This window comes from Coenobita brevimanus, chromosome 28 (assembly GCF_032717465.1).
Source record: "Coenobita brevimanus isolate Jiangsu-jjx chromosome 28, ASM3271746v2, whole genome shotgun sequence".
Classification (NCBI taxonomy): domain Eukaryota; kingdom Metazoa; phylum Arthropoda; class Malacostraca; order Decapoda; family Coenobitidae; genus Coenobita; species Coenobita brevimanus.
This window is the reverse complement of record NC_136981.1, coordinates 6833863-6844913: the sequence shown is the minus strand read 5'-3', so window position 1 is coordinate 6844913 and position 11051 is coordinate 6833863. Positions and strand designations below refer to the sequence as shown.

General features: G+C 42.3%; 2 protein-coding genes across 2 annotated transcripts in view; both read left to right on the top strand.

Annotated features, from left to right (window-relative positions):
- Nucleotides 1–1529, top strand: part of LOC145394803 (cuticle protein AM1274-like) — a 2661-nt gene extending 1132 nt beyond the window's left edge. The window contains exons 2-3 of the mRNA XM_080268590.1: nucleotides 497–693; nucleotides 1114–1529. Coding sequence (XP_080124716.1) covers nucleotides 497–693; nucleotides 1114–1312 — 396 coding nt within the window. The 3' untranslated portion in view covers nucleotides 1313–1529. The remainder of the gene's footprint in view (nucleotides 1–496; nucleotides 694–1113) is intronic.
- Nucleotides 1530–4492: 2963 nt separating this feature from the next.
- On the top strand, nucleotides 4493–7787 carry LOC145394703 (cuticle protein AM1274-like). Its single transcript, XM_080268483.1, has 3 exons — nucleotides 4493–4525; nucleotides 6294–6490; nucleotides 6911–7787. Exons 1-3 carry the CDS (start codon nucleotides 4517–4519, stop codon nucleotides 7107–7109), a joined length of 405 nt encoding a protein of 134 aa, XP_080124609.1. The 5' UTR covers nucleotides 4493–4516; the 3' UTR covers nucleotides 7110–7787.
- Nucleotides 7788–11051: the final 3264 nt, after the last annotated feature.

Sequence of the window (11051 nt, the reverse complement as noted above, 5' to 3'; positions counted from 1 at the left end):
CATCCAAACAACCAATGAGTCTTCAAAATTCCTTCAGTGCGATGATTTTTTTATTACCGTCAAAATACACAAAAGGAATATATTTAATTTTGTTTTCATCATCCAAGCACTAATCTTTCTGCCCTTCTACCAACAGTACTCCAGTTTTTTAGCCTCGTATTTATACCTCTTCAATCTTTTTGCAGAAGTCTAATTATATGCTTTAAAAAAATGCCTAATCATTTCCTTTATTTACCATCCAATCGCTCTTCTCTCCCGCCTTTACTTCAAACTCTGGTCACACGTATTCTTTACAATACTATTCTGACAATATACAGAAAAAGTATAATTGCATCGTTCCTCACGTAATTGCTCTCCCTTTCTGCCCCTGTTTTAGTTCAACTCCCTTTTGTACATAATTTATACTTTTCCAATTTTGTGCTATCACTATACAATGAAATGCAATCACACTCGTTTTTCCTCAAGTAATTACTTTCCCTTTCCTGCCCTGCTTCAGATCGTCTTCGCCTGCCTGGTCGCCGCCGCCCTGGCACGCCCCCAGGACCCTGACTTCATCGGCATTGTGAGGGACGAACGAACCGACAATGGTGATGGAACCTTCAGCTTCAACTTCGAGACCGAGAACGGCATCTCTAAGAGCGTGAGCGGCCGCCCCGCTGACAATGGAGGCCAGGCAATGGAGGGCTCCTTCAGGTGAGCATCATCATCATTATCGTCACCAGCATCAGCATCAGCAGCAACAACAGCATCACAGTCAACAACATTTGCACATTCATTAGCCTTGGCTTCATCATCCTCATTACTATCAGCATTACCAACGGTAGCATCATTACCATCATAAACATTAAGTGATGTAACAACCTTACAGTCATCACAGTCACCAGCATCACCATTACCATCATCAACACTGTCATCAACATTATTATCATTATCATCATCAACAACATCACCAGCATCACCCAACCCACAACATGCACATCATGTGAAAATCCCTGATTTTATTTCCGTAGTGACACCAACATTGCTAAGTGGCTTTGCTGCCCCGTTACAACTGGGTGGGTGGAATTATTCCCCTATATTGCAATGTTAATATCACTCTCTTTTCCACTCCAGCTTCCCCCTTGACGACGGCACCATCGCTGACGTCACTTTCGTCGCCAACGAGGGTGGCTACCAGCCCCAGTCCGACCTCATTCCTACTCCACACCCTCTGCCAGCCCACGTAGTCGAGCTTCTTGCGATCGTTGACGAACTCGTCCGTCAGGGCGCGACTTGGGACGACCAGGGCAACAGGCTGACCCGCAGAAAGTAAACACTCAAGCCAACGCACCACTCACGACCACACTCACAACACACGACCATTTATGACGGCCTGAGCACTGGACTATATTAATCCAGTGGCTTCCAGGCTTCACCACTTACATGGAAAATGATGCACACAAGTCAAAGGTGAGGGCATGCACGATTGTCCTCCCTGATACGGCGACATGTACAGGACATTCAGTGAACACCACGACATGGTACATTCGTCATAAACTGTCTCACTTTCCTTCTCTAGCTGTTCACTCACTAACATCCCAACCACCCACACGGGCGATGCTGACATTCTTTCCTCTCACTAAATTACTCTCAAGCACAACAAACGGGTACTCAAAGGAAGAGATGCTGACTTTCTCTTTCTTTAACATACAGACACTTAGACTTTTCAAATATTTCTTTTCTTACACAGAATCACACCACACTCAATACACATTCCAAGGAGTCTCCATTTCACCCTACCCTGTATTCCATCCTTTCTAACCACAGGCTCAGTAGGACATACTCCCTCCCCTGCTGCACGCCTGACACTTCCTCTCCTCTCCCAGGACACACCTAGTTTGTAAATATATGAAGGACTGCAGCTTCAGGGCTCCAACCAGCGACCAAGAGCACTGGAACACAACCCAGTGCTCTGAAGACAGTATTTGTAATAAAAAATAAATAAAAATAAAACTTCACAGGTTACCAATTGTTTATCTCCCCTTAGCTTTTATACAGACACCGATATACTTACTACTGGATATACTGCATTATACTGTTAGGCGTATCATGCAGAATCTACAAGCAGTTCTTTTAAAGTCTGAGATCAAGAAGGTGTATCTAAAACTCTGAATATATATACAAGTTATTTGTGCATTCTTTGATAAGAGTATGGATTGCCTGCCTTCCCTGCTTTATTGCTGAATGCGTTCCACACCTTGGCATACTGGTTAACTATACGTAGCGCTATCGCATTTTATACAGACGAGGTCAGTAACTAGGAACATCTTCGCCTTCTCAGTATTAACGCTGTCACAGTGACGTTGTGGTCTATACGTCAACTCTTGAAACAAGTTATTAGCTGAAACGGTCAAAATATCCGATAACCTTTTAACTCAAAGATATCTTCTTTACTCTGAATACAGTCATGTAGATGTAGCTAGAGAAAAAATCGCTGTCATACTGAATAAGAATTGTGTTCTCTCTCTCTCTCTCTCTCTCTCTCTCTCTCTCTCTCTCTCTCTCTCTCCTGTCTTTTAAGGTTAGGGCAGCATAATAGGTCATTTTATAGTCAATGAGAGAGATGTGTGTTGGTCAGCAATAAGAAATAGGAATGTGAAAATAAGTGGCACAGATGTTTCTAGGAATATCAAAAGATATAAAGTACTGGCATGTGCCTAATGCTGATTTGATATTAGTTTTTTCCATTCCTATAAGAATTCTAGGACAGCTTTTCCACGCTGCATGCTGACTGTTTTCACTTTTTCCTTGTGGTATCGGCTGGAGGTTTTGGTTATGAGGGAAGAGGTGAGCCATCCTGCTTTGCTACCCTTGTCTATGATGCAGAGAACAGTTTCATCAGTACTGTACATTCCCTGTATCAAAAACCCCTACAAGGCCAACAGGTCTCTTACTACTTGCTGGCGTTTGTAATTCTTTGTACTCCCTCCTCTCTGTCTGTCTGTCTCTGTCTCTGTCTCTCTCTCTCCCTCTGCTGCCATAATTGTCTTTAACAGGACAGTTCACATGTGTTTAACGCATCTATGTTCTCAGGGAAACACATCCCCCTTTAAGTTGCACATTAAGGACATATTAAGACAGCCTCACAGAAATTGCCCGTAGAGAGAGAGAGAGAGAGAGAGAGAGAGAGAGAGAGAGAGAGAGAGAGAGAGAGAGAGAGTGTGTGTGTGTGTGTGTGTGTGTGTGTGTGTGTGTGTGTGTGTGTGTGTGTGTGTGTGTGTGTGTGTGTGTGTGTTCCTTCTTATTACAAATCTATAGAATGAAAATCTGTTTATAAGGTGAAAACTGTGACCTTCACCTGCGACCTTGACGTTTGACTAATTACTCACGAAATGGAATCACCTCATCACAGCCTTACCCTCAACCCTTCCATTAAGTTCGGTAGTAATCAGCTAAAAACTATTGCAAATTAATATCAATTGTTCATCCTGATCTTTGGCCTATTGTTCTTTAAAATGTGGGGGGGGGGAAGGATATATAATAAACAAATAATTCAACTCCTTGGATGATCCTTAACCCTTCCACTAAAGTTGGTCCAAATCGGATCTTTTTTTATTTACACACACACACACACACACACACACACACACACACACACACACACACACACACACACACACACACACACACACACAGAACAAAGCATCTGACCCGCCATACTACCGTGAGGGTGTAGTGACATAGTTGTAGTAAAGGATTTTATTTCTGATAATGCGAAATTTTAGTCTTGTTCACTGACCTTTCGAAACAGAAAGTGAAAAAAATATATATATATATATATATATATATATATATATATATATATATATATATATATATATATATATATATATACATAACTACCTCGTGATCGTCGCCATTATCGTAATCACAAACTTATCTTTCCAATAGTTTTTACTTGGAATAGTAGGAGTGAGAAAAAGGATAACTGTAACTAAAAATAAAAAAAAGATATAGATAATAAAGCAAAAAAGTCCAATAAAGGAAACAATTGGGGGATACATCCGCTCTCGCGTCCTTGAGAGAGAGAGAGAGAGAGAGAGAGAGAGAGAGAGAGAGAGAGAGAGAGAGAGAGAGAGAGAGAACCACTACATGAAAATATGCCAATGAGCTAAGTAATGGCCGAGAGAGAGAGAGAGAGAGAGAGAGAGAGAGAGAGAGAGAGAGAGAGAGAGAGAGAGAGAGAGAGAGAGAGAGAGAGAGAGAACCTCTACTCGGAAATATGCCAATGAGCCAAGTTATGGTCAAGAGAGAGAGAGAGAGAGAGAGAGAGAGAGAGAGAGAGAGAGAGAGAGAGAGAGAGAGAGAACCACTACATGAAAATATGCCAATGAGCCAAGTTATGGCCAAGAGAGAGAGAGAGAGAGAGAGAGAGAGAGAGAGAGAGAGAGAACCTTCACTACCTGACCAGCGATGGTATATAAGGGAGGCTGAGCAGGTGTGTGGCCAGAAGCACATCCTCCCTCACACAACCAACATGAAAGCTGTGAGTTGACGCCGCCTCTTCTAACCTTTACTAACACTGCTGCCAACACCTGAACATTTTTTTGAACTTGGGAACACTCTGAGTATTCCTGACGACCTGTGATCACTCTCAGAAGAAGCCTGACCATTACTGAACACTTGGATAATCTGCCACTGATAAATTTCAAGTTTTTTTTTTTTCACATAATTCATTGTGTTTGAGTTTCGCCTAATTTTCAACACACGAACAATTTTGATATTTGAAAATCTGTTAGTATTTTTTCAACTTAGAGACACAACCCGAAATTTAAGGGAACTGATTTTTAAAAACCTTTTTGGCCAGTTTCGTATATTTCTAAATAGCAGTGAACAATTTTAAGTATATATCTGTACACATAAGCAATTCCAGCATCACTCACAATTTTTAAGCATGCATTCTAACAACACTAAATGTCCATGTGATCTTAACATTTCCAAAAGTTTTTAAAAATCTGGATATTATTGAAACTATGTAGGCTATTTCCTAATGTTCACTGGAATTTAAAAACTGTACGGACACTACTGATGCCTTTCGCAGTGTTAAATCCATTGTATCACTGGAACCATTAATATTCCGTATCATTAACATCGACGTATTCAGTAAGTATATTTACGTTTGGAAAAGTGCAACTGGTCTTTGGATTTTGATCAAAATAATTTTCGAACGTAATTATTTCTATTGCATAAAGAAAATACAGATGCGCAGAAGGCCGAGTATTTGATATTTACATGAACATAATCCTAAAAAATTAATATTAAAAGAAGCTTGGCAATTTGTGCAGTTTCAGTCCAGAGCAGGAGTTTCTGTGACACATAGTCTTGAGTGAGAAAAATTAATAATACCCTCGCAGCCTCCAACCGTTTTCTGCGTAGCTCCCGGTTGCTATGACAACACTTTCTCTTAGAACCTCCTCCTCCCCTGCCTGGAGACATGGTGCTTCCTACCGACTCCTAGCGATCAGTAAAGACGGGAAAAAAAGCTCAATACTGCCATTGTGAACGAAAGGTTTATATCTACTGTCAAACGCCCAATCCCAGAGTTCATCCAGAGTAACCGCAACAACCTCAGTCACAGTGATCTCCAGCGCAGCCCACTGTCACTCCCTTTGCTAAACTAAACGCCCTTCCCTCATGTACTTCCCTCTTTACTTCGAAATAATTCTAATTCTTTTGGTCTTCAGTCTACACATTCAATTCTGCTTCTGTAACTTGCATTCTATTATTCTCTCTCTCTCTCTCTCTCTCTCTCTCTCTCTCTCCTATCCAGGCAACCATAGTTTCTTCAGAACTCTGTCAGCTCGATGATTTTTTATTACAAGCAAAGCAAGAAAAAAAAAGTTTCATTATTTTCAGCAACTAACCACTCATGTTTCTGCCACCCCACCGTCAATGCTCCAGTTCTTTAGCTTTTTCTTTATATCTCTTCATGCTATTCGTATAATTTTAATAATATATACGGAAAAAAGCCTAATGATTTTCTTTCTTCGTCGTCCAGTCATTCCTCTTTCCCGCCTCTACTTCAGACACACTCCACTGAGACTCTCACTTATAAACAGTACCATCCCGACAGTATACAAAGAAAATGTTACTGTATTTCTTTCCTTCCGTAATCGCTCCTCCTTTTCGCCCCTGTTTTAGATCAACTTCCTATTGTACATAATCCTTTCCCATTTTGTGCTATCACTATACAATTAAATGCAATCACTCGTTTTTCCTCAAGTAATTACTTTCCCTTTCCCGCCCTGCTTCAGATCGTCTTCGCCTGCCTGGTCGCCGCCGCCCTGGCACGCCCCCAGGACCCTGACTTCATCGGCATTGTGAGGGACGAACGAACCGACAATGGTGATGGAACCTTCAGCTTCAGCTTCGAGACCGAGAACGGCATCTCTAAGAGCGTGAGCGGCCGCCCCGCTGACAACGGAGGCCAGGCAATGGAGGGCTCCTTCAGGTGAGCATCATCATCATTATCGTCACCAGCAGCAGCAGCAGCAGCAACAACAGCATCACAGTCAACAACATTTGCACATTCATTAGCCTTGGCTTCATTATCCTCATTACTATCAGCATTACCAACGGTAGCATCATTACCATCATAAACATTAAGTGATGTAACAACCTTACAGTCATCACAGTCACCAGCATCACCATTACCATCATCAACACTGTCATCAACATTATTATCATTATCATCATCACCAACATCAGCAGCATCACCCAACCCACAACACGCCCGTCATGTGAAAATCCCTGATTTTATTTCCGTAGTGGCACCAACATTGCTAAGTGGCTTTGCTGCCCCGTTACAATTGGGTGGGTGGAATTATTCCCCTATATTGCACTACTAATATCACTCTCTTTTCCACGCCAGCTTCCCCCTTGACGACGGTACCATCGCTGACGTCACTTTCGTCGCCAACGAGGGTGGCTACCAGCCCCAGTCCGACCTCATTCCAACTCCACATCCTCTCCCAGCCCACGTAGTCGAGCTTCTTGCGATCGTTGACGAACTCGTCCGTCAGGGCGCAACTTGGGATGACCAGGGCAACAGGCTGACCCGCAGAAAGTAAACACTCAAGCCAACGCACCACTCACGACCACACTCACAATACACGACCATTTATGACGGCCTGAGCACTGGACTATACTACTCCAGTGGCTTCCAGGCTTCACCACTTACATGGAAAATGATGCACACAAGTCAAAGGTGAGGGCATGCACGATTGTCCTCCCTGATACGGCGACATGTACAAGACACTCAGTGAACACCACGACACGGTACATCCGTCATAAGCTGTCTCACTTTCCTTCTGTCTCACTGTTCACTCACTACCATCTCAACCACTCATACAGGCGATACTGACATTCTCTTCTCTCATTAAATTACTCTCAAGCACAACAAACGGGTACTCTCAGAAAGAGATGCTGACTTTCTTTTTCTTTAACCTACAAATACATAGACTTCTCAAATATTTCACTTCTTACACAGACTCACACCACACCCAATACACTCTCCAAGGCTTCTCCATTTCACCCTACCCTGTATTCCATCCCTTCTAACCACAGGCTCAGTAGGACATATTCCCTCCCCTGCTGCACGCCTGACACTTCCTCTCCTCCCAGGACACACCTAGTTTGTAAATATATGAAGGACTGCAGCTTCAGGGCTCCAACCAGCGACCAAGGGCACTGGAACACAATCCAGTGCTCTGAAGAAACCATTTGTTAATAATAAACTTCGCAAGTTATGTACCGTTTACTTCACCTTTATTTACTGTATATAATGACACCTGATAAACATGGTGTTACGATACTTTATTGCACTGTCTTAGAAACAAATGATGACAAGTATTCTTAATAGGGTCGAGATGGTGTAGGTAAGTCTTCAGTATATTCCAGTTATATGGGAAACTCATGATTACAGTAAGGTATCCATCGTTTTTCAGTTTACTTTAGTTGTTGAATGCGTTATGTAAACTAACATGTATACTAACCCCAACGAGTGTTCATACAATGCCACAGGTATGCATAGCTTCTCAGTCTACCTGCTGAATGGGTTTTGCTTCGTGGCATGCAGGCTAACCAGACTAAATGTTCAGAATAAGGTAATTAATATTAGGTCAGTCGCGGTTAAGCAATTTTTTCTCAGTTTTATTTCATATCATTACATGGACGATATCTTATAGGTCTTGTTCTTGTAACTGCCAACTTTTCATAGCTTAGGTGGTACGACAAACTGATGAGGTCATGATGAGAGAGAGAGAGAGAGAGCCACGACATGAAGAAGCCTCCACGAATCAAGTAATGTTCAAGGACACCCCACCATCAGACATGCCATCCACGTTCCTGTTAGTTTTTATGGACGCTGAGGAAGGTTGCCCAATACGTCGTAAATCCTTGTAAAAAATAATGAATACCTGAACAACCTTCCACTCCCTGAACAACAAGACGCAATCAACTCCCATCACTACCACCATCAAAGCTACTATTACCACCACGACTACCACATCTACCACCACCACAACCACCTATATTAACCACAACTACTACCATCACCACCACCACCACCACCACCAGCTATATTAACCACAACTACCACCACTACATCCACCTGTCTTAACCAAAACTACTACCACCACAAGCACCTCTAATACCACAAAAACCAGAACCACCACTTTCACCACCACCACCACTACCACCACCCATATTAAGCACAACTACCACGACCACAGTCACATAACTATCACCTCCACAACCACATACATTAGCCACAACCACCACCGCCACCACAAGTCTTCGCAACCAGTACAATCACAACTATCACAGCAGCCGATCCGTAACTAAAGGGACGATTCCCAAACTTTCGTTTCCCCTCAGTTTCTCGAAGTTCATTCCAATTTTTTTCTTTACCCTCAGCCATTAGTTTCTTTTGACATTATTTTTTTTTCATGATACCCTCAGATATTAAACGTGTCCCTCTTTATTATTTTTCTTTAGTAGTGTCCTCGTTTTCCGCTATGTTTTTATTTCCTTTCTCCTCTAAATCTTCGTTTTTACCATCAAATTTCATGTTTTTTTTCGGTTTTCCTGTATTTTGTCTTAATTCGTCTTTCCCTTCAAATTCTTCCTCTCTCCCTCAAATATTAATCGATTTCTCCTTTATTTTTCTTCGTTAGTTTTATAGTTAATAAGAAATCATTCTTCTAAAATTACTCCTTCTCATCGACAAATATTTCCCTACATTTTCCCCCAGTTTCCCCTTATTTCGTGTTCATGTGTGTGTGTGTGTGTGTGTGTGTGTGTGTGTGTGTGTGTTTCCCCTCGAAATTTTCCCCTTTCCCTCAAATTCAGGTTCTGATAATTCTACCCCAGCAACACAAAAAGAAAATAAGAAAAAAAAAGAAAAACCTGTCAGACGAAGTGAAGAAGAGTCGCTGGTTTGTGGCTCTTGTGTGGGTCGCTGGGTCAGGGGGGAGGGGTGGGGGAGGGGAGAGGGTGAGGGGTGAGGGGGAGGGGATCAGAGGGGTCAGGGGGGGGGTGCGCATGTTAACGGGACAGGCTAGGCGAGGTGAGGGTCGTGTTTTGTGTAGTACCCCCTTACTCTCCCCACCTCCCTCCTCTCTCTCTCTCTCTCTCTCTCTCTCTCTCTCTCTCATCTTGATTATCACCCCCCTCTCTCTCCCACCAACTCTTCCTTCTTCTCCTTCATCCTCTCATATTCTCCTCACGTTTTTCATACTTTACCTCCTTTCCTCTGGTTCTAGCTCCCTCTCTCCTCTCTCCTCTTCTCCTCTTCCATCTTCAATTTTCCTCTCTTCTCTCCATCCTCTTTGTGTCCCCATCACGTGATTTCTACTTCTCCACTTCCATCATTCTTCCACTTCAGTTTTCTGCTTCCCCATCTCCACTTTTTCTCCACTCTTTCTTCCTCTCTCCCCTGCTTCCTCCTCCTTTTTTTCCTCTCGCGTGATTCCTGCCAATTATCTGCCGTAATTTTATCTTTCTTTGCCTCCCCCCCTCCTCCCTCCTCTTCCACCCCTCTCTTCCCTCTTCTTCCTCTCCTCTCTCCTCTTCCACCCCTCTCCTCCATCTTCGTCCTCTTCTCTCTCCTCTTCCATCCCTCTCTTCCCTCTTCCTCTCTTCCTCCACCCTTCTTCTCATTCTCATTCTTTCCTTTTTCTCTCACGTAACTCTTACCTCTCCTCATCTCCCTAAATCCTCCCCTCTAACTGTTCCCTCTTCTCTCTCTCTCTTTATATTTCCTCTTACTCTATATTTCTCCCACTCGATTCCTGTTATTCTTGTTCGTATCTCGCTCCATTTGACATTTCCTGCCTTCGTTCTGTGTCATCATTTTTATTTTCATGCATATTCTTTCACCTTTTCCCTGTATCTCTCTCGCTTTCCATCTTTCCTTCCTTTTTTTTTTTTCTGTTCCTCTTCTTCGTAATTCGTTTTTATCCCCCTGTTTCTCTCCTCCTCCCCTCTTCATTGTCTTTTCCTGTTTCATTCTGTATTTGGTTTTCCTCTCCCATCTTGTTCATCTCTCTCCTTGCTTCTACCTTTCCTTCAATCTTTCTTTCGTTTGATTCACGTTTCTCTTGTCACAATCTCGACTTCTATGTGCATCTTTTCTTCTTTTCGTCATCACCATCATCGTCATCTTCTTCTTCTTCTCATCCTCCTCCTCCTCCTTCTTCCTCCTCCTCCTCCTCCTCCTTCCCGCACCACGTTCTTCCATTTTTACTAATATTCTCCTCCTTCCTGATGTTTCTCTCCCCTTAGATTTACTTAATTTTTACTCTATGATTCCAATTTCTTGACCCCAAATTGTTCCAGATACATAATTATACTTTATTTCTTCTCTTTGCCTCATTTTGCATCTATTATTCTGTTACTACTACTACTACTACTACTATTACTACTACTATTACTACTACTATAATTATTATTATTATTATTATTATTACTTTTATTACTACCATTGGCATTATCATTAATGTTATCATTAT